Source organism: Vanellus vanellus (genome assembly GCF_965231255.1).
Source record: "Vanellus vanellus genome assembly, chromosome: 4".
Classification (NCBI taxonomy): Eukaryota; Metazoa; Chordata; class Aves; order Charadriiformes; family Charadriidae; genus Vanellus; species Vanellus vanellus.
Window position 1 is genome coordinate 46,191,940 of NC_138909.1, and position 22,236 is coordinate 46,214,175.

General features: G+C 42.1%; 1 protein-coding gene across 1 annotated transcript in view; it reads left to right on the top strand.

Annotated features, from left to right (window-relative positions):
* The window catches only part of SLC4A11 (solute carrier family 4 member 11), a gene marked incomplete at both ends in the record, with an annotated part of 90,403 nt that extends 70,816 nt beyond the window's left edge, over positions 1-19,587 (top strand). The window contains 7 exons of the mRNA XM_082482777.1: positions 3,619-3,868; positions 4,639-4,745; positions 5,908-6,076; positions 8,925-9,098; positions 13,848-14,043; positions 16,210-16,379; positions 19,524-19,587. Of these exons, the coding sequence (XP_082338903.1) occupies positions 3,619-3,868; positions 4,639-4,745; positions 5,908-6,076; positions 8,925-9,098; positions 13,848-14,043; positions 16,210-16,379; positions 19,524-19,587 (1,130 nt within the window). The remainder of the gene's footprint in view (positions 1-3,618; positions 3,869-4,638; positions 4,746-5,907; positions 6,077-8,924; positions 9,099-13,847; positions 14,044-16,209; positions 16,380-19,523) is intronic.
* Between the last annotated feature and the right edge of the window lie 2,649 nt (positions 19,588-22,236).

Sequence of the window (22,236 nt, forward strand, 5' to 3'; positions counted from 1 at the left end):
GGTGTTTTTCTCTGCGGAACACCTGCATCTTTCAAATATCCTGCTTAGACAAACCTTGGTGAAGGAGAATCTGTTCTGGGGTACTTTGCTTTCTCCTTGCTTATTTGTGTAGCTGTGAGCTTTGCTTAATGTGTGCTGTTAGTGTCCTGTTCTGGAGGCATGAGGCAGTCTCCCTGTGTTACTAAGGTGTTCCTCATAAGAATATTCAACTGCTCTGTAAAAAATTAGGAAATGCAAATGTTCACAGGGCTTCTGTAGTAGACAGCTGATTTCCCATAGCAGGGGAATGGAGTGCAGCTTAAAGGTACGGAAAGCATCCATTGATCTCGGCTGCCAGACTTTCAGGAATATGCAAGTGCTGCAGTGGGCGCAGGAGAGGATCCTGGAAGTTAGTGTAATTAGTGAATTAGTGTAATTCTCCCTTGTACTTGGGAAAGGCTGAGTTTATTAGGAACAACTGTAATAAAATCAAACCACCACTCTACTCACTTGCCAGCTCATGTTAGCTTGAGCTGCATCTGCGGATGTTCAGTGCATCAACAGATGGGACCCCGGGTCCAGCCATGCTCCCAGATGCAGAAGGGCACAGATTCTGGAAGGCACAGACTTTTATCCTTAACCCTTTCAGTGCTCATATTTAAACACATGACACCAGTGCAGCTCAGCTTGTCTGTTGTCTTCCACTCCTGTTTTGTAGCAGGAGGTGGTGGTTGCTGCTGCCATCTCCCTCTCCTACTCAAAACTTCAGCTGGGCAGTTAAGTAGGAAGAGAAAGTTGGTACTATGCTGCTAGATGCATCGTGGTAACAGCTAGCCAGCTGACAAGGGGCTTTGGGGCTTCCTGAGTGCCAGGGGACATGCTGCTCTTGCTCAGATGTTTTCCTCAGTCTGTTCGTAGCTTTTTTTTTTTTTTGCAAGGTACTCGTAGATGTGCAGGAAAGAAGGGGGGAGGGATGCGATACTGTACAGAGGAGTCAAGCCATGTGCATTCACGCTCTTCTGGTGACACTTTGTTTTTTGCTGTGTGACCCAGCCACTGAAGCTGTGTGTGTTTGATCTTGACATCTGCACTCTGCAGGAAATGGTGGTGAACCGGCTGAAGCAAACAAAGCAAGTTAATGTTGTTGGAGGAAACTTGAGCTTGCACTAGGCTTGAGAATGGCTCTGTTTCAGCAAGGGCACCACCTGCTTTGCTGCTCTCTCTGGATGTGGGCAACAAGATTCACCTCTCTTTGTTATAAAAACAAACTATAAATTTGCAGGAATCAAATCCTTTATAGCAAGTCCGTGGTGCAGCATGGAAGGCCTCTGACTAGCCAACTTGACATGTCCTTTTTGCTTTAACTAAAATACGTGAGTGAAGTAAAAGTCTTTCCCCCCCCCTATATTCAGGACTGAGTGGAGCAATCCTACCTAGTTTTGAGGTGGGTGCAAATTGAACTGCAGCCTGAGGTAGTGTTGGGCTGAACACGGGGCGCCAAAGATGTGCTCAACCCTAAATGTATTATTGCAGTATAGCCAAGTGTGGGGAAATTGTGAAAATCCCTGAGACCCCCAAAAAACTAACTTGTTTCTTATTCGCTTAAGTCCAAATCTAAATACAGAGACAAGCAAATACCACTCTGCAACTATGCAGAATGTATGTGCTGTCAGTTTATCATATGGTCAGTAATTTTGCTTTTTCTCTAGGACTTAGAAACATTTGGGGTCAGCTGAGATGGTGAACCAGTTTTTAGCCCTGGCCAGCTGCTAATCCCCAGGAAATACTGCCATAATCATTTTTGTTGTAACAAAAGGGTCCTTTAATGTTCAGAGCCGGAAACTGCAAATCCTCCAACAACCTGTTCTGGGCCAGTGTGTGGGTCATGGCAGTGCTCTGTGCCTCAGTTTACTGGGTGTCCTGTGTGGGTTGGACACAGCTGTGAGGATGGAGGGAGGAAATGATAGCAGAGCCTCTTCCGTAGCACGCGATGCAGAAATACGCAGTGCTAACAGAGGCCATAATGAGATTGCTCCTTACTGGGAGAACCTTTCTCTTGCTTTAGAAGTGCAATGATCTCCTCATTTCTGGCTGCTGCTGAGAGCAAATTGAAAGGTTACATTTTAAACTGAAAACCTTCTATGATCTTGAAATTTATATACCAAAGTATTGAATGTGAAGTAACTTGTCTTTTCTATTGTGACCTTTGTGCCGTATTGACCCCATCCATTTGTTGAATGCCCCGACTCCTTTTCAAAGGTGGTACAAGTGGTAATAACCCTTCTGTTCAAATGGCAGCATAGCTAAACATGGGGCATTTTACATTGGGCTGAGCTTCAAACCAGCAGTAACACAAACTGCTTGGGTCAAATTCAAGGTGGTTGCAAATGCCAACTGTGCTTTGCAAGAACATCTAAAGTTTGTTTTGCTGGTTTTCAAATATTTAGAATTATGGCTTGTTTTGCCTGCTTTCCCTGTAGCTGCTGCAGACGGAAAAGCTAAGGTGCCTGGGGTTTTCGGAAACCTGATTGTTATTTGGGGGTAGGGAGAAATGTTAACGAAAAGCATTATACCCTAAGTTTCAGATTGTTGTATTTTTGCCTAAAGAGGATGGTCTTGCCCTAAATTTATGAGTTTCCCTGCACAAAGTTTGAAGGGGTATTTTGACTAAAGTGAAGAAAGGTAGAGGGACTGCAAAGCTCTGACATAGTGGTTTCCATCCTCTTGTATCTTCCCATTGATATGGGGGGGAGCTGGTACTGCCTGCTGCCACCTGATCATATAACATGGGAGTACCAAGGCTGCAAAGCCCAACGACCATCTTTCTGGTCTTACTTGCTCCTTGTGGCACCTCAGGCTCTTGTTCCCCAAAGAGGCGAAATCATCCCAAAACCACATTTACATGCTTGGAGCTAGCCAATATCATAGAAATAGGAACCCAGCTGTTTAGATGCTCAAGAGCAAGAATGTGTTTGCAACTGTTAATTACTTATACAGATGCCTCTGAGCTAACCTATTACCTTTATGGACAGTTCCAAAGGCATCGCTGGGTGTTTCACTTGAACAGGTTTACTTCAGGTGCTCTGAAACTCTTATTTCAATTTGCAGTGTAAACTTAAATGTTCTACCAGGTTTTGGATGTCATCAACACTTATCTTTAAAATCTGGACCAGCATTGGAGAAAAAGTAATTACTGTACGTTTTGTAGTCCACTTAAGGAACTGTGCAGCCTGGCTGCTCCTAACTTTTCCAGAGATCCTGGTGAATTTGTTTTCCAGGCTGCTGAAAGTAGGTGTCTATACATGTATATGTATATATTTCTTTAAGAGCAGTGATTCCAGTGCTAGGAGCAAAATCGCATAAATAATTACCGCTGGAAGTCCTTACAGTTCAAACATGTTGCTTTAGATCAATTTAACTTTTACTGTTAAAATAAGTGAAAAATACATTTGTAAACCACTGACTTCATAAGAGAAGCAGCTGTGCTAATTTCTTTTCACTGGTTTGAGGGGTAGAGCTATAAACCTGGTGAAGTGTAATGTTAATACTGCATGATCAAGCAAGAAAGAACCACTTTATTTTACTTGCTTTGATTGTCACAAACCTATCCTAATGCTTGCCTGTTGGTTGTTTGTACAGTTTTTAAGAAATATTACTACCATGGGCGCACAGGAGACAGTTACTTGGAAAAAGCACGAACTGATGCTATTCCAAGCCTCGGCATCAATACCACCTTCTTGATGAATTCATCAGTGAGCAGATCCATGTCCCTAGAGAATCAAACAGGCACGCATGATGTGCATTATGGACGTGAAACTGCCGTCCTTAGTCTCATGTTGATGTTGGGTACCCTTTGGCTTGGTCATACGCTCTATCAGTTTAAGAAAAGGTGAGTTACTTCACTCTTAGAGCTCAGCCTACTGATTATTTCATATTACCTGTGAGAAATTGCTAATGGTTTAGATCTTAATTTTATTACCCAGAAAAGTCAGGTGGAACTCTTCCATTAATGGTGGTAGAACCCAAAGCCAGAGATGAACTTGGCTGGCCACCTGGAAAATGTTAGCAGCAGAACAAAATGTTCGGTCACTGGACGATGCCCTTCTGTATTTGGTTTGGCATCATGAGTGACGACTTAAAAACCCTTGGTTGAACCATGTATTTCATGTTTCAACTCCTTTAACTCCGCCCCCCCCCCCCCCCCCTTCAAATAGGCATTGAACCATTTTGGTGGGCAGAATTCCCTGATGGTGCCAGAAGGTCTACTGAGAATATATCTTCGGTGTGCTTTTGGGAATCAAATGCCCAGTTCTAATTTAGGTTTTACTCCTGCTACCCTTAAAACTGTTAACGTGAAACGCTTGAGTAAGCATGTAAACTGAAGTGAGACACAAATTGGTGCTTAGAGGACTTTTTTCTAGCTTGCATCTTGGTTTCTTGTTTCTTTATGGATTTTGCTTATGCATTTATCAACCTTCAAAAGCTATAGATTCCAGAGGATTTAAGACTGAATTAAAGACTAATTTTTCATTCCAAGTATCTCTTTAGAATTGCAAGATTGGACTGAATTTTCACTTGTTAAAGCATTAATACTATCTGGATTGACCGATTGTACCTACAGTGTGGTGTTAATGGAAATTTTTTGTCTTTAAACTGCAGCCCATATTTGCATGCGAGAGTACGTGAAATTCTATCCGACTGTGCCTTACCAATTTCAGTTCTGACTTTCTCTGTTGTGGGTTCCTATATCTTCAAGGAAATCGAAAGTAAGCTATATTTTTTTTATTCTCTGGAATACTGGGGGAAGCTATTTAGGGTGTAGGACAAATTAAATCCTAGGAAAGTTTTGCTAAAAAATAACAAAATTCTTCCATAAAACTTCACAAATACTGCGTGTACCTCTCACCACCCTAAGAGCTCAGATTTCCTCAATAGGAAATAGGATTTAAAACGCTAATCAAACAAGGCTAAGTGAAGTTTTTTATCTAGATAAATTGTTTCAGTGTGTCTCCATTTCAGTGTAGTTTAAAGTATGTATCTCTTACAATAAAGAGGATCAACAATTTCTGGCAAAGAACAAAGGGCAGAGTAATTAGCAGGCAGGAAGGATTGTTGCCAGTCATACAGCTGTAGAGTTGATGATCCCAGTCTGTCCTCTTTGTCTCCACTTTACGTTTTCCTAATTTAGGTGAAACGGTGCGGAGCATCTGGGCAGTTCTAAGTTATACAAGGAAATCTAAAAATGCGACACCATTCATTGGCCAAATAGATCAGCTTTTCCATATCAGGAAGCGATAATGGGGACAGGAATTGCATTGTCCTGTGGTGACGTGAGTGGGTGATGTGAGGAAATGTATGGAAACAAATAAGAAATGGCTTTTTTTCTGTGATGGCCATTCCATCCAGTTGGATTGTAAAATGATGTGTGGCCGTATGTGATTTGTCCCTAGTCATGGATTTCTTCCAATGACAGGAAAGTAGGGGCATTTTAATTTTATACTAAAATGCCTTGCACAGCTTCTTGGATATGAGCAAGTTTTAAAATGCCTCTATCAGTTGATTAACTGAGCAGGACGAGTATACTGCTAGTTAAAAATAAGGTTTTCTAGTCTAAAAATACCTCGCATCTGTGCAAAACGAGTTTCCCTCTTGCTTTGCTCAAATATATGTAATGCTTCACTAGAACTAGCAGTAATATGTCAAATCAGGATGGCAGCCAAGTTCTAAGAGGATGGAGGCAAAATATAGGCTAAAACAGCCAGATGAGCTTGTCTTCTATGGTCTTCTGGCTCCCACGTGCCAAAGCATCACACTTAGTTTGCTGCATTGATTCCTAGTAGTTCATGGTGTGGGTAAAACATTACTTGAGTCCATGTGACTGGTTGGATATGAAGGTGCCTCCTAACATCATTCCACTCCTCTTTCCAGTGTCCAAATTTAACTACAACCCATCTGAGAGCTTGTTCGTGCTGGCCCCAGTCCAGTCCCTCTCCATTGGGTCAGTGATGAGCGCCATGGGGCTGGGGTTTCTCTTGTCTATGCTCTTCTTCATAGAGCAGAACATCGTGGCATCACTCACAAATGCACCGGAGAACAGGTAATGCTTTTGGTATTCCTCTTCCTCTGTGGAGGGACATCCTCGAGTCTTTTCCCAGCACTGCTTGTCCAAAGCTTGTCTGAATATCAGAAAAGATATTCAGCACGTGTTCTTCAGAACTACTCTTGTCACAGATGAAAGTAACTCTGCTGCTTAACTCCTCACCATCTCCAAAACCCAATATTGTGGCAGTGAGTCAAAAGCATTAATGAGCTCATTACCTCAGCCTGTTTCTTCTTTTCCCATATGTGAATGTTACATAGATATTTTGTGTAGTTTGAGGTCTGTGGATTTATCTCCCGATATTTAGTGAGTGTCTGACACACATGGATGTTTGCACTGCTCTTGCAGTACAGAAAATTTTTTGAAAATGAGAAGTCCATGATGGGCATAAATGTCATAGCTTGATATGCTGCAGTTGAGCATCAGAAAAGAAGTGTTTGGAGCTGCTAGTCTCCAACTAAAAAAGGTGGAAGTGAAGAAAAACAGTATGTCTAATGTCTGATAGGTCTGATTTATGTGCAAACTTGAGTTGAGATGTTGCACTATTACAATATTCCCTCTGATTTTTTTGTGCCAACTGCGATCAGATATGATACCAAGAATGAACATGTAGGACTCTTTTTCCCAGGGAAACTACCATGTCTCAGATTTTTTTTTCTCTAATGTAATGTGTGGGAGGGTTCTCTCCTTGCATAACGTTCATTAGCATTCTCCATGTTGCAGCTGGAGTGACAGGAAAGAGGAGACAAGCTCAAATTCAGTTATACTAATTTGGTTTTCTTTGACTACTTTTTTTCCCCTCTTATCTTTATTATATACCTTTACTTAAAGTGTTGCATAAATCTGTAATGTAAGTGGGTCATCTCTTTCCTAATAAGAGTTCCTCTAAACTTTTGGTGTCTTCAAGGAATGAAAAATAGTCTTTGGAGCTTTGGAGTGTTTTTCATAATGCCTTGTTACAGGGCTGAGCTTATGCTGATCAGGTATCAGGACATGGGTTTTTAGGGATGGAACAACTAGGACCTGACACTTTCTGTTTGTGGTACCATCACAGAATAAAAAGTGTTGTCTATACCAGCCAAATGGAGAATGTGCTGTTTGGTGTCTTACCAAATATAGTGATTATCTCCTGTAGGGGGGAGAAAAAAAAAAAAAAAACAAAACAGAGAAAAGACTATATTTGCTGGAAAGTACACTGATGTGCTTTGCTAAAGAATAATTAAAGCAAGCTTATAGGACAATCCAAGGAATACTGGGCTGGTTGGGCTGTATGAAGATAACCTAGGTTAAAGCATCTAGATGTGTATGTGTGTGGAGTTAAACAAGCTCAGTGGAGTCTATCCATCGGTCAAAGCAAGTGTATATATCACACAGCGCTGCAAGACTTGAGACCAGTGTCCCAAGGGGACTAAAATGATGCTGCTGTTAGATGTATGGCCTTCATACATAGAAAGCCCTCTGAAAAGGGCAGACAGGACAATCAAATGATAATCTTGGGGATGCTGGAGATGCCTTTGCTCTGAGAAAGCAGCACATCAGGAGGGACCATGCTATCGAAGTGTGAGCCAAGACAGGAAGTGTGTTTAGAGTCCCACCCTTCCTGCCAGCACTTTGCAGCTTCAGAGCCATTACAATGTAGACATCACCCTGTGGCCGTGTCAGTCAATGGAGGTGAGCACTTCCAGTGGGACGAGTCTTTTTTTGTTCCAAAATCGAACTCCACCCAAGATTTTGGCTGCCCAAACAATGGCATCTCCTGCTCTTTGAAATAGACATTAGGCATAGACATTCATGTGCTTAGTCATGTCTACTAGCTCCATGCACCTCATGTCCTAGAGTATCTCAGATGGCTCCAAGGGTCTGCTGAAGTATTGAACAGAGCTTGCCTGGGTGACATTAAGATACTTAAATGATGCTCCCTTTCTGGTTGATGGTGCCCATCAAGCAATTCAGCTGATCCCTTGTGTTGTGTCAGAGTGAACATGGCTGGCTGCTCCAATGCCCAGGCAGAAATACAGCCATAAACCTTTAAGTTTGGTATCAGTCTGACACCTGAGTCCTTCCCCAGCCTTTTTTAAAACTTTACATATGACATCTGAGCAGTTGGTACCAGATGGGTGTATTCAGGAAAGGGGCAGATCTTGCGAAATATCTCAAGGTTAAACTAGGTGGGAGTTCAGTGTTGGCAGTGGGAATGTGGTCAGCTTCCTTGGTGAAGGCTGCCAGTTTCCCCCTTCCCTAAGAAACAAAATGGGGAGACTACCCTGCATTCACCAAAGTTAGGAGCTTATCTCCTTGGTTGACTGCTAAGGAGGAGCTGAAGCTTAATGAATTCATGTCCCATTTTCTTATCATGCAGTAGCAATTACGAAATTAGGGGGTTATTGCAGCATACTGAGCGCATGTTCTGCTCATGGAGAGAGGGATATCAGGGTTAAAAACAAGATGGGTGGTAAACTTCAGTGTCAGTAGTTTGGCAACCCATGCCCAGGTTCCTAACTCCTCCCCACATGGACTCTGCTAGGAGATATACGTGTACATTTTGAGTGGACTCTGCAATAAATGTAGTGGCAAAATGCTGATGAAATTTTGATGGGCTGTTATTTTAGTGGGTTGCTTTTCTGCTCAACGTTGTTCTTTGCAGGAGATGACTGCTTTGGGAGTAAATGATCAAGTTTCATTACCTTTCGTGTTCATGTAATGCAGGCTGTAAGGCAGAAGTATGAAATCACTTTGTGCATGGAAGCATACTTCAGCGTTTAGCATTTGAGCTCAGGTTCAGCAAGAGCAGCCTGTTAACAGTTTGCACTGGGTGTAACTGCTGTCAACAAAAACCTTGTTTCAGGTTGGTGAAGGGAACTGCCTATCACTGGGACCTCCTCCTTGTTGCTCTGATTAACACGGGGCTGTCAATCTTCGGCCTCCCGTGGATCCATGCTGCCTTCCCTCACTCCCCAATGCATGTCCGCGCTCTGGCCTACGTGGAGGAAAGGGTTGAAAATGGACACATATACGAAACGTAAGTAGGAATTGTGGAGTTGTCTTGGATCTCTTTGGTTTCATTTGTGGTTTCCTAATTCTTTGGATACAGTGGTTGCGGAGTTAGCTGTCTTGAAGACCTGCAAGATAGGAAGGTGGAGGGGAGATACACCAAATGAAGCCACCTCAGCCAGCATGGCCTGTGACCCTGCTTCATCCCCCCTTCACCAAATCACTTGTTTTAGGACAGACAAATTTATACTCTTCTCAGTGGCTGATGGCAGCCTGCAGGAATTCCACCTACTCCAATGTAAATTGGCCGACTCTTCCAGGGGACAAGGCCTTTTTCAGGTTTATGCTTATGGAAATCTGAGGAGATGCTTTGGCCAGATCTTTCCAGATGTCTTCAACAGAAAAAATCCCAGTCTGATTCATTGCCTGAAACCTGTCTAGTGGTTATTACAAAGGGTAGGAAAAATGCAGCATCGTTTCAGAGCTCCCATAGCATCTTCCGCCACGTTTTGGGAAGGTGCGATGCTTATTAAATTCTCTTGTTTTTAAGCAGAAGTGATGGTGAAGCCACGCCCAGGTCACAGCTTTCCTTTCAAGACTAGCTTTTTTGCTGTTCTGAGTTTTCCAAAACACTCTTATCAGAGACCTATTTAAAAACAAAAACAAAACCAAAACAAACACAAAACCATAATCTCTATTCTGGAGCAGATTTAGTGAGAAATTATCTGGTCTGTTTGGTCTCAGTATGTTACAGTTGAGTGCTTTTACCTCAGAAGTGGTAATTTCCACTCACATGCCATTAGTTTTAATTATCCTGTCTTGGTTTCCATTTTCAGAGTTGCCACTTATCAAAAGTGAGGCTAAGTGGTCATTTACTTTGGGGGATGGATTGGGTCGGTCTTTTAATTTCAGTTTCACTTTCACCCTGTTCTTTGTGCCAGCTGGCCCAGCCCAACCTGGCACAGCTGGTTTTTTGGGTCAGTGATGGACAAATTTCACCTTTCACATCTGGAAATTGCTGAGTACTGCTGTTCTTTGCAATGCTTTTACAGACCTTTCCTGGGAAATTAGCACCCTGGGCTCATGTTCCCCTTAGTATATGTTGGTATTAGTTGTTCCCACAACTGTATCTGTCTTGAATAAATGCTGAACCCTATTTAAAAAAAGAGCAACTTTATAATTTGAGTTCTTTAGGGTTTTAATCCATGCCCTTGCTCCTGGTGTCCATGATCAGCTCTGGGATACCTCTGCTCTCCTCTCTTTCTTTGTGAGATCCAGAATTTACATGTTGAAACCCACATGCCAAGCCTCCCTCCTGCATCTTCTGTTGTCAATTTTAATACCTGGTGGCTTTTTTCCTGTTTTGCCACCGACCGTCTTGATTCTGCATTCTGGCTTTCTCCTTGACAAAGTCAAGTCCCTGCCTGAATTAAGGACTATCTTCTGCCCTTGTCCTCTGCTCCTTCACCCAGCTGCCCAAAAAGAGCATCAGAGAGCCCTCTTTGGCCATGCTAACTTAGATATGGCTCCACTGATTATCCTGAAAAGGCTGAGGGATGCCCTAAGCTCACTAAGCACATTCCCTCCTGGCACAGCTCTTCCTCTGCTGGAGGCAAATCGGTACCTAAATGAGTGCTGTAAACTGGATATTGGGAGCGAAAAAGGGAATGAGGATTTCCTAGTTATTTGAACTCCCTTTGAGACTGAAGCTTTTTGTTCTCTGCAAAGCATTGAGCTATAAACAGGAGACTCTTAACAATGTTGTCATCATTTTTTTTTTTTTTTTTTTTCTTCTCGTAGCTAGCTATTTTGAAAAAGAAATATACTGAAGCTCAATTAGAAAATCAGGAGTTCTTTCAGCTCTGGCTCCCTTGGTAGGCTCCTTTCCTGCACTCAAATCAAAGTTCTCAGTGAGGATGATAATATAAACAAGAAAAAGATCTGTCACAATGAAAGCAAAATTTTCTTCTCCCCTGAAGAGTAACCACTTGAGTTTCATGTGGCAATCTGCAAATAGTCTCATTACTCATATGGAGGAGGTTGGGAATGGCTAATCCCATGCTAACTGTAAAGGATTCTGGGGAAATGAGCCTGGATTACACTCTTTAAACTCCATTAATTACTTAATTTCCATCACAGCACAGGCTTTCTGGAGCTGTTTTCCTCAAGGTCCAAACCAGATTCTGAACACATGCAAATTACAGGGTTTTTTCTGTTGACTTAATGTGACTGTTTGCAATTTCCTTACCCTGGAAATAAGAAAGGTGCTAGAAGTGGCAGAAGACCAGTTTGAGGCTGAGAAACCTCAGCTTTAAAGATACCATGTTTGGTCAATTATGAGCAATTGTTATTATGTTCTGATAAGAAAATCAAAACTGCTCTAATATGTGGCATTGGCAGGAGCTGGCAGTAGTAGTTGCAGTGCATCTTGTATGTGATCAAACACTCTTCGGTGCTGTGATATTGCTGCATCCCCAAGAGATGACAGCAGAAAATTTCATGAACTTCAAAAATGCATTACCAAGGGGCTGCTTTCTGAGCTGTTCTGTATTTGCAGACTTGCATTGATTGAAATGTGGTATCTTCATATCTAATTTTGATCCTGAACTCTTTGGCTTGCAGTACTTCACTTGCAAGGAGCCTAGAAAACTTGTGCGTGCTCGGACTGACTCTTGCAGGTCACGAGCATACCAAGCAGTGGGTTACATCTTTGCATGAAATAGCAGAAGTGCTTCCTCTTAGCTTGGCCAATGACAAAGCCAAGGGAACTCTTGCTGTACCTGGGTATGCACTAAATCAGTTCGTGCGTCCTTTCATTCCTGCTTTACTGGGCCACTTAAGAGGCTCGTAGTGGTTCTGATAACTCTGAAGTAGTTTGACCACTCCTTATCAGATTATCAAATTACTCTGAATTAGCACTTGCAGTTGCACTTTAAGCTACTTGGCTCTGTTCATCTCCAAGACTTCTTGTCTGTGGTGATCCAGACCTGGAGGCAATGGAAAGGGTGCCAAACTACATCCACTGATATCTCAGTTCTTCCAGAGCTGGCAAGAGATGTCTGCAGATAACAGAGAGGTGCCATACTCTCCCTCAGCTTCTCCAGGCATTGGCAGGAACCCCTTGACCTCTTGCAGAAACAAAATCTGTTTGGAAGGAGGAAAGCTGTGGTTTCTGCTTTTTAAACCTAGCCAGGGGAAGGGGGAGACTACTTAGAGTTTAACACCTCCTGTGGCTCTTCTGTGCATCCTCTTGTGGTAGTCCTAGATAATATGTATGATCTGTCCCATTACTCACTGAGGAATTCAAGTGTTGTCCTCGGTACTTTGTGTACTGTTTGTGATATCTGTTGTTCCTTAGGTCTCATGACTGCTCGTGTTAATTCTGCCATGTTATCCAAATCCTGACAGCAAACCTTAGGCTGTCACCCTTTCCTTATCCCTCTCTAAATACAGGGGTGGAAGGGTCTCTCCTCCTCACAGCTTCACTATGCTCTTGAATGTGTGAACTGATTTGAAGTTCAACCTGACCTTACTTTATAAGCAAGACTCTCAAACTTAATATTGAAAGAATTGACTGGGAAGAAATCCTCTTTAGGACTGTAGGGATTATGAACTCCCAGCAGTGCATATGTAAAAGAAGGAAATGTGTTTTGATAGATCTCATGGCTGGCTCTTGTGTTCATCCTCAGAGTATTTTGTGTACAGGGTTAATTCGGAGTATGTCTCGCATCCAGGGAATGAGGCCACTAGATGACACCAAAACAGCCTATAGACAAGAATTTCTCCTGATAACGCATTAGTTTACCCACTGAATTTGGTGGATTTATCTTCTAAAAAAAAAAAGTTAAGAATCCCCCTTTTCTCTACTTATAAGTACTCTTGAAAGATGAGGGGTTTCTTTCCTCCTATTTTATCTGGTAATATTTTTTTTTTCCCCCCCAAACTAGGAGGTGCTCACAGGTTTAGTTGAAGTGAAAAGAAGAAAACAAAGCAACCTCCCCTCCCCCCCCAAGTAGGCTCTGAAAGTTGCTGCATGCTGTCAGTCTTCCCTGCCCCTCCCCCCCCAAATCAATCTGTAGTCTGTCAGCTCTGGAAAATTTGCATTAATTAATTACGTTTTGCATGGTAATAGGCAATTTGCAGTGCTATTGCTATTATCCGCAGCAGAATTAAATTTCTAGCTCCCTGTGTAGTGTTCTCAGCATTCCCTTCCATATAAACAAGGAGATCCTCATATACATCAAAAATGCTGACTCGCAGTCAAGAGTGCAGGCTCTCTCTTTTTTTTTTTTTTTTTTTTTTTTTTTTTTTAAACAAGAGGTTCATTAGTTCCCATAGAAGTGAATGAGTTTTCTTTTGGATAGAAGCCAATTGCATATGCACTGGGTAAATCAAGGAAAGGATTACTGCCCAGAAAGAGGATTCTTGCCTGGGTTGGGTGTTTTTTTTTTTTTTGCAATGTGCTAAACAGAATTAGTTTAGAGGGCAATTTAGTTCAGGATAGGATCTGTGGAGCTTTGCAGAAAGGGAGTTTGGCATTTTTCCAGCTGCTCTGTTTGAGCAGTGGATTAAGTGCCTGGCCTGGAGCCAGCAGAGCCTTGCCTTCTCAGTATCAGCACGGGGCCAGAAGTGCTGATCTCCGTGCAGTGGAGACGAGTTTCCCTTTCCCGAGCGGCACGTGTCCTGCACCTACGCAGAGTAGTGAGCCCTAGTGATAAGCTTACATGGATACTGGGATATTGTCCTACTCCCCTAATCCCTATTTTGTTGCTTCCAGGATTGTAAGCGTGAAGGAGACCCGATTGACAAGTCTAGTGGCAAACTTCTTGGTTGGCCTCTCGCTCCTGCTCCTCCCTTTCCCTCTCCAGTGGATCCCAAAGCCAGTCCTCTATGGCCTCTTCCTCTACATTGCGTTGACCTCCATTGATGGAAACCAGCTCTTTGAAAGGGTGGCTCTTCTGCTCAAAGAACAGGTATGCAGACTGGGGCACCAGCCTGGTGGAACAGAGAAGGAAATTGTATTTACAACCTTAGCACCAAACAAACTGTGCCAGGAGCTACTGTGGAAACCTGGTGGTGTTGGGCATGGGGTTACCCCCAAAACTCATGTTCTCAGGAAGTTGATTTCCTGCTCCAGCCTGCACTTTGCATATCCTTTTCACCTTTCTCTGCAAAGGAGGAGTGCAACTTGCTATCTCTAGTTTAGCCTGGCTGCCATTTAGACATGAGCTTGAGAAGTCTTTTCCATCAAAGTGTACAAATGAGTGGAACAATAATGCAGTGTCAAACAAGAAAAGTGGTGTGGTGGTTGTTGGTTTAAAAAAATAGGTGGTAACTGAATTGTTCATAGACTAGCACTGCATCTTGTCTATTTCAAATTCTGCATAAATTGCTTTCTGCATTTTCCTGCCACAAAAGCATTTTAGCTTTCTTGTTCAGAGCAATGTCTTGTATACAATCCTTCTCTCTTCAGTCTGTTAAAATTGCTCTGGAGATCAGTTCTGGAGAGACAAAGATGAGTGCATGGATGGAGCCAGGATAGCTCCTAACAGTGAAGATGCCTTCTAAACTGTGTGGAGTGCAAACCAAAAATACATTCAAACAATGCCTTTTTAAAAAAACAATGGCACAAACTTGCTCACTGAATGTAGGGCTTGTAAGTTTTAAAAACCCACTGTGGTGTTGTGTCAGTATGACATGCATTTTAAAACTAGTAATAAAAAATATTAAAAAGCAAGTGCATGATGCTGGTAAATGGTTATCTGTGATTTCCCCAACACAGATCCGGAACAGGTAATTTTTTTGCTGTAATTTACACTTTCATATTGATTTGTGTGAAATGCCACGAAATAGGATTTTAAACTCAAAACGAAATTACTTGCATCATTGAAACCCTTCTGATGTGGGATGAAAACAAATCTAGATCTGTTTTCAAGGCATCTCTATTACAAGTGCTAAAAAGGTGTTAGCTTGCAGTGTAGGCGGTACCTGGGAGCAATAACAAATCTCTGGCTCACCTTCTGTTATGTAACAAGGGTCAAGGGCTTAATAAGCCCAACATTTGGCTCTGCATCTCTGCTAATCTATCTTGATCTCTAATATTACATCCCAGAGGTTAAAACTGTGAAACCTGGTTAAAGATTATGTTTGTCATGTCAATTTTCAAATCAGGACTGAATAGTTACTGATGTACGTGGAATATTACTTCTCTTTTTAGTACAAATTATGTGTGGAATTTTCCAAGCTTCTGTTTGGAAAATTAAAAAGTATTCTCAAATATGGAGATCTCCCTTTTCTGGAAACCTTTTAATGAGTCATGGTGCAATATGAAATCCATTGAGTCTGTATCGGTGCCAGCAGACAGTCGCTCATACTCTTCATTGATGTATAGACAGTGAGTCAAAGCCTCTGCTCAGACATGAGCAAGTAACTGTCAAAAGAAACCACGAGCAATATTTAGCCTATTAATGTCACTACTTTCCCCCCTTCTTTCTCAAAAATGAATAGCTTATGAATTGAGAAAATCACTGCAGCAGTCTGAGTACAGCCTCTTCCCGCACCTCCCCAGTCTTGTCTCCTGGTCTTCCCCTACCAGGGTTCAGCCATGAAATGGGGCCACCAGGGGCAAGTATGGAATCTGATCAGCAGAGGACAGAAGGCTCTAAAAATAATGAGGAGCTGGGTTTCAGGTGGAGAAACCATCCAGCAGTAACAACACCCACATCTTCTTACCATCACTCCCCTGCACACCCCCACAGGCACTTCACGTGTTGCTGTAAAGCCTTGATAATCCTACTCAGGGGAATCTCATTACTGTACTTATCAAGATATTTTGTTGCACTCCAGATGCTCCCAAAGGCAATCCTGGCTGTGTGGTGTCTTTTCTTCTCCGGGTTTCTAGTGCCCAGTCATCTTCTGTGTGTTGCTGCCAATGCTGTGGTTTAAGGCACTTGCTTTAACCCTACAAATCCTGCATTCAGCCTTTTAACATCAGAGTCCTTAACAGGTTCATGTATTCTTTGTGTGTGTTTGTGAATAGAACACTTCCTTAAAACCCTTGTGTTTAAAAGCCTGTGCCACATTCTGCAGTCGCAAGTCCAGGTCACTGCATATCTAACATGTAACTCTTCTCTTCCCAGACTGCTTATCCTCCAACACATTACATCCGCAGAGTGCCCCAGAGGAAGATCCACTATTTCACAGGCTTGCAGGTCCTACAGCTCCTCATCCTCTGTGGTTTTGGCATGTCACCGTTGCCCTACATGAAGATGATCTTCCCGCTCATCATGATAGGGATGATCCCAATCAGGTACAAAGCTTGGCTGCCTTTTTTTCCTGTCTCCCATACCTTCAGGGCTTCAGGCTCAGACTGCAGGAAGTCTGAGTGGTCTGGAAGGGCAGATGGTACTTTTGAGTAGCCAGATCCTGGAAGTGGGTGGTGGTGACCTCTCTTTTTTTTTTTTTTTTTGTTTTTTTTCCACCAGCTGCTCAGGCTTGCAGAGGAATAGTGCAGAGAGCCTGTGATTTCACTGATGATAGGTGTTGTGCAAAGGCTGGCAGGTATTATTCCAGCTAGCAGAGAGGCAAATAAGTCTCCTTTGACAGTTTGTGAGATGCCTGATCTTCCTGAGAAGCTGTAGGCTGAGCCTTCACTCTAAGTGGTATTTGATAATGTTTCTTCTTGCTTTGCAATTTGATTTCCTTAAGGCCTGTGCTTCCGAAGAGGAATACTTATCTCTTAGCCAGTGCTCTGTTGTGGTGACCTTACAGACCACCTGCACTGCTGAATGTCATTGCCAATGATCAGTTAGATCAAACTGGCCGCTTTAGTATTAAGATGTATTTTTAAAACTGGGAGGACTGTACAGTATCTTGCAGTCTTCAGAGAGGATCATTGAGAAATTTACCTAATTTCTTCCTTAATGTTCGTTAGCACTGACTGCCCATTATTCTCCAGTTAAATCATTCATGCTCTCTGTCCTTTGGATATAATGAGAAGCCATAATAAGATCTTGGAAGGAAGATATCTGTTGCTAGTCCACTTGATTATTTTTAGGCTAGCATGGTATCCAGCAATACTTGGTTGTCTTTGAGCTAGCAATCTTGGAGGTTTTCTGTCTGATCTCAAAGTTTCAGGTCTGCCAGTGTAATAATGTGCAAAGGCAGCTATTGCGGTGTTTTTGTTGGGTATTAAAGATGCATCCAGTTCTTTCTAAAACAAAAGCAAATGTCAAAACTACCATGGCTTTCAACAGGATCAGGTTAGAGCTATTTGGGCAGGATTTTTAAAGATAAACAAAATCTTGGAAAACACTGAAATTATTGTTCCTATAGTAAGAGTCTCTCACCCACCCTTCACATAGACGTCACTTTGGATGACAGGTTAAGTGGCTGGTAAATACTTCAACTGTGTGCAGTGCTGGATGATTGGCTCTTGTGGGAATTGCAGGTCTCCACACAGAGCAGCTCAGTACAGAAAAGGAAACATGGGATACTCTTTGCCAAAAATTCAAGTATCAGATGTAGTGTAATAAGCTAAATTAGCGTGGAGAGAGTGCTGTCAAAGAACCTGATTTTGTAATAAGAGCTAGATAATTTAGTGGTGCAAATGAGATATCTTCTTTTGAGTAAATAAGATACTGTCATCTTTTACCAGCTCTGTTGCTAACTCATTTGTCTTTCCAGAGCAGCTTTTTTAGTAGCTGGACAATAAACCATGCTGCTAAGGGGAGGATGGTGCTACCTGGCACAATACAGACATTTTCCCTTGGCTTTCCTTTCTCTTGGTTTCTTTTGCCTTCATGTAGTTTCTGCAGACTCCAGCTGAGAAGGCTGCACCGTGATGCATGATCTCTGTAGTTAACAATGACTTTTTCACAAAGATTTGGCACTCTAAATAGATGAGACAGAGTAGAAGAAATGAAATATCTTTTCTTTCTTTTTTTTTTTTTTTAAGTGAAGGGAGGAAGAGGAGATGGGACAGTAGCCAGGGGTCAAAGTCAAGAATCAAACCCAGATGAGTGAGTCATGGCTCAGTGTTCCATCCAGAAAATCAGCCATGTTACTTCTCTGTCTCAAAGCCACATTTCCATCTGTCCAACAGCATTAGATGCATGATTTGCATTGTCGGTGGTGAGGGACCATCTTTTTCCACTAGTGTAATGTTAAAGATAATGGATTTAAATGGCCTCTCACTATTGCAGTGGAGAACAGGCTGTTGGGAGAAAATGTGATCTCTTTGGGTATCCCCAGTTCCTGGCTTTGATTCAAAACTTTAGGATGACTAGTTTTTGGTTGCTCAGAGAGGAAGAATCTTCTTTCCAAGTTCTCTCTGATGCTTATCTGTGCTCCCACGGCTCTCTAACATTTTATTTCATGACAGGTCTACTTAAGCATATTCTGGTACTTCTCAGTAGTAAGTGCTGTTTGGGATCTCTTGTGTAGCTATTGAAAAGGCCCTTCCAACTCTTATACTGGCTTTCCTAGTGCCTTGTGCCTTATTTTAACAGTTGAAGAATAGCTTCCTTATTAAGCAAGGAAAAGTGTCAAATATGCAGTAGGATTTAATGAGAGCAACTTCATAGCATATTGTTATAGCACTGTGCCTTTCTCACCCAAATATGTTAATACATGAGGATGTTTTTGCAAGCAAACAAACAAACAACAAAAAAAAAGCCACCAAAAACAAAACCACAAAAAAAAAAACCAAACACAAAAGTAAGGGAATCACTGTGATCCAATGGAAAATCCAGACACTGGGTTGGGATGGAGTCTTACCAGCAGCTGGAGGAATGGATGTCACAGCCTTTCTTTATCCTCTTGCCATGGTCTTGAGTCTTGCTGATATATTTTGTTTCTCTAAAGACCAAAGCTTCTGGGCTGTCTATTAAAGCTTCTTTGTGGTGAGAGCTGAAAGGAGTGACCTAGGGTACTTGGAGAACTGAGGAAGTGCAGGACAAGTAACGCTTGAATGCAGGTTTTTGAGCCAATGTTTCCCCTACAGGGAAAGTGGTGAAGAAAGTAGAAATGAGGAATAAATGGTGATTCTTGGCAAAGTAACCCAGCAAACTGGAGGCAGCAGGAAGCTACTAAAGCTACTACCTGCCTCCCCAGCACAAACCAGGAGCTAGTGAGATTGCATTGTTGGCACCTTGAAGACTTTGTGGTGATAGGATGCTCTACGAAAGTGACTTTGTGAGGATGTTCGCTTTCCTCTTGAACTGAAGTGAGGAGGCTTCTTCCAGTAGGAGCTCTGCACTGTTATTCCTATAAATGCTGTATTTGCTTGCAGGATTGGTTGTTTTTATTTCCCCTACTTTATCTCCCCTTCAGCTGGGTGAATCTATTGTATGCATGGCTGTGGACAAACTCAACTAAGAGTCTTAGGACAGACAAACAAAATGTTACATGACCATAAACAAGCACTAATATGCTCTCTCTGTTTCAATCTTAGGTATAACCTGCTCCCTAGGATCATTGAAGCAAAGTACTTGGATGCTATGGATGCAGAGCATTAAACGGGATCTTCTTCGCGTGGAGCAGTGAGGACAGTTCTTCTGGAGTTGGAAGGCGGCTTTGCCGAGGTGTAGGACAGTCTATCTGCAGTTCTTTCTTTCACCACTTTCTTTCTGCTCTAATATGGCATTGGTAATGCACACATATCAAAGACCAATTGAGTGTTGAAGTGTCAGACCAAAACAGCCTTGGACTTGGGAGGCTGATGCTCTTTGGAGTTGTGAGGCAAGCAAGCTTTATGGAAAATGCTACTTTCCACATCCCAAAACTGGAAACCCCAAAGATCAGCATGTCCATATAGCTGGAGCATGCGTTCTCAGAGTTGCCATGTGTTCCTTTGTTTGAGGGGTGGGGGGAGTCTCTTTTTTTTTTTTCTTTTTTTTTATGCACCACATCCCTTTCTTCCAAAACACTATAAGGACAACAACTGACACTTCTTTTGCAGAATGACAGGCCTGTTCTGGCATTTGAATTCAATTTCTCGTGCATCCAGTATTCCCAAATTGGTATTCTGGGTGGGATGGCCTCATGCTAAATCACTGTCAGGAGAGATGTCTGGCCATCTCTTCAGATCAGCAGGGTTGGAAACAGATATAATTTGTACTGATACAATCCACAGCTTTGGATATTTAATTCCTACAAATGATCTGGAAATGTTCAGAGGTTGGGCTCCCATGGCAATGTTGATGAAACCACATCTGTTTCTAAACTATTTGGGAATTATTTTGGGTCTTTCTACCATTACTTCTCGGTAATCAAACACAGACATGTAGTTTTGCACAACTGCAACATTCTTGTTTGCACCCAGAGTCAGATGCTGAAACTTATCAAAGAGCAGTTGTGTTAATGATTGAATATACATATGTACAGTAGTGCCTATGTGTACATATATACATATGGATTTGTGTATATATATTTTGCATAGATATACAAATAGGCCTGATTCTTTCAAAATATCAAGTGTTTTGTGCAGTCAGTGTTACCTGTGATGTCTGGACCATATTCTTGTTCTCTGCTTCAGTGCTGCTTTTTCTTATTTGAGATATGGTCGCTTTTTTCCTTTTGAAGCTGCTCAGTTACTGATTTGTTCATGTGTTGCTATATTCAAGGTGTTCCTTTGCTTTCTTCTTCCCATGGCTTGAGACCTTCATCATTCTGTCTTGATGCTTCAACATGTGAATTTTTGCATTTAATTTTAATGTACAGCATGTAATGAAAGTTTTCCTCTTTCACCTAATCAATATTTGTTGGTCATTTCATTGTTTCTGTTTTGTAGCTAATCTCCAGTTTTCCCTACTCCCAGACATTATATTATATTGCTGGATGAATCTAATTTCTGCTGTCTTGTATTTCAGTTTATTTAATTTTGCTTGTACTATGGTCAGTTTTCTTATTTGGAGTACTGTGAAACAAGCTGCCCTTTAGTTCAGTGCTTGCCCTTTGCACACTACAGATCACAGGTAAAGTGATAAGAAAAGTGTGCACCGCTGAAGATAATGAACTTTCAAAGCAGCAGAAACAAGGGAAGAAGAGTAATATAACATGTAATGCAAATATATTATTAACACAGAAGTGTTTCTTACCAGTTGCTTGCCCAGTAAATGGTGAGAGTTTTTATCAACACATGCCCTACTGATTGGGTGTTCCTCTGCATGATGAGGAAGACCAACTCTCTAATGAAGAAGGAAGGCATTGGGTAAAAAGCTTTTATGCCGAAACTAAGCCAGATTCACTGAAGATTTTGGTGTATTTGCACTAAACATCAGATGGTATTTCATTGTATTGTAGCTGCCTACAGCTTTAAAACATGTATGAAAACTGAATTTTTATTTTCTTATGAAACCCTTCATCTTCGTATTGATTAGTGGTACTTGATGGAGGAAAGCAGTAAGAGTGTTCCCAAGAACGTGGCCATGGTTTATGTATCCCCAAGCAATTGCAGGGGAAGGCCCTCAGCTTAGCAAGCAAAACAACATTGCGTAACCTTGAAAGCATGACCTTCCTGTTCCACCAACCAACTCTTGTGGGACTGTTAAAGTATCAGGGTCAGGATGGCCACCCCAGTACATCAAAGCAGGTAATGCCATGGGTTTGGCTTTCAGTCAGTCTTGAAGGCAGCAGGGGTAACTCATGCCATGTCTGATAAATAGCACGACAGCAGGTATAAATCTGTGCATGGTTTCTGACCACCTTCATCAATATTTCCTGGCTTTTGAGACATTTCTGTGGTGAGATCACTAATAGCTGTTACTAAGGTCTACATGTAGAAACAGGGTGAAACAGCGAACAAGATTTTGGGGCAGTGCAAAGGCAGAGGTGGCAAAAGTACGTCTGATCTTCAGTCAACAGAAAAAGAGCAGGTGACAGCAAACAGTTCAGTACCTGTTGTAAGACAAGGAGTGCAAAGGCCTGATGATGTTTAGATAACGTGTTTTTCCCACGGATGTCAAAAGATTTAACCAAAGGCAGAATGAAAAGCATCATCCTGTGGTTGAGTAAGCTATTAAACGTACATGTCCTGGGGTTGCATTTCTGGTGTCTCAGTTCTTGGCAGGAAGAATTTGCCCTGTGGGCTGGTTTAAATCGTATTGTGGATGCTGTGGCTGGAGGAAGGAGAGGACATGCCCAAGAGACTGTGGCTCTGGTCCTCT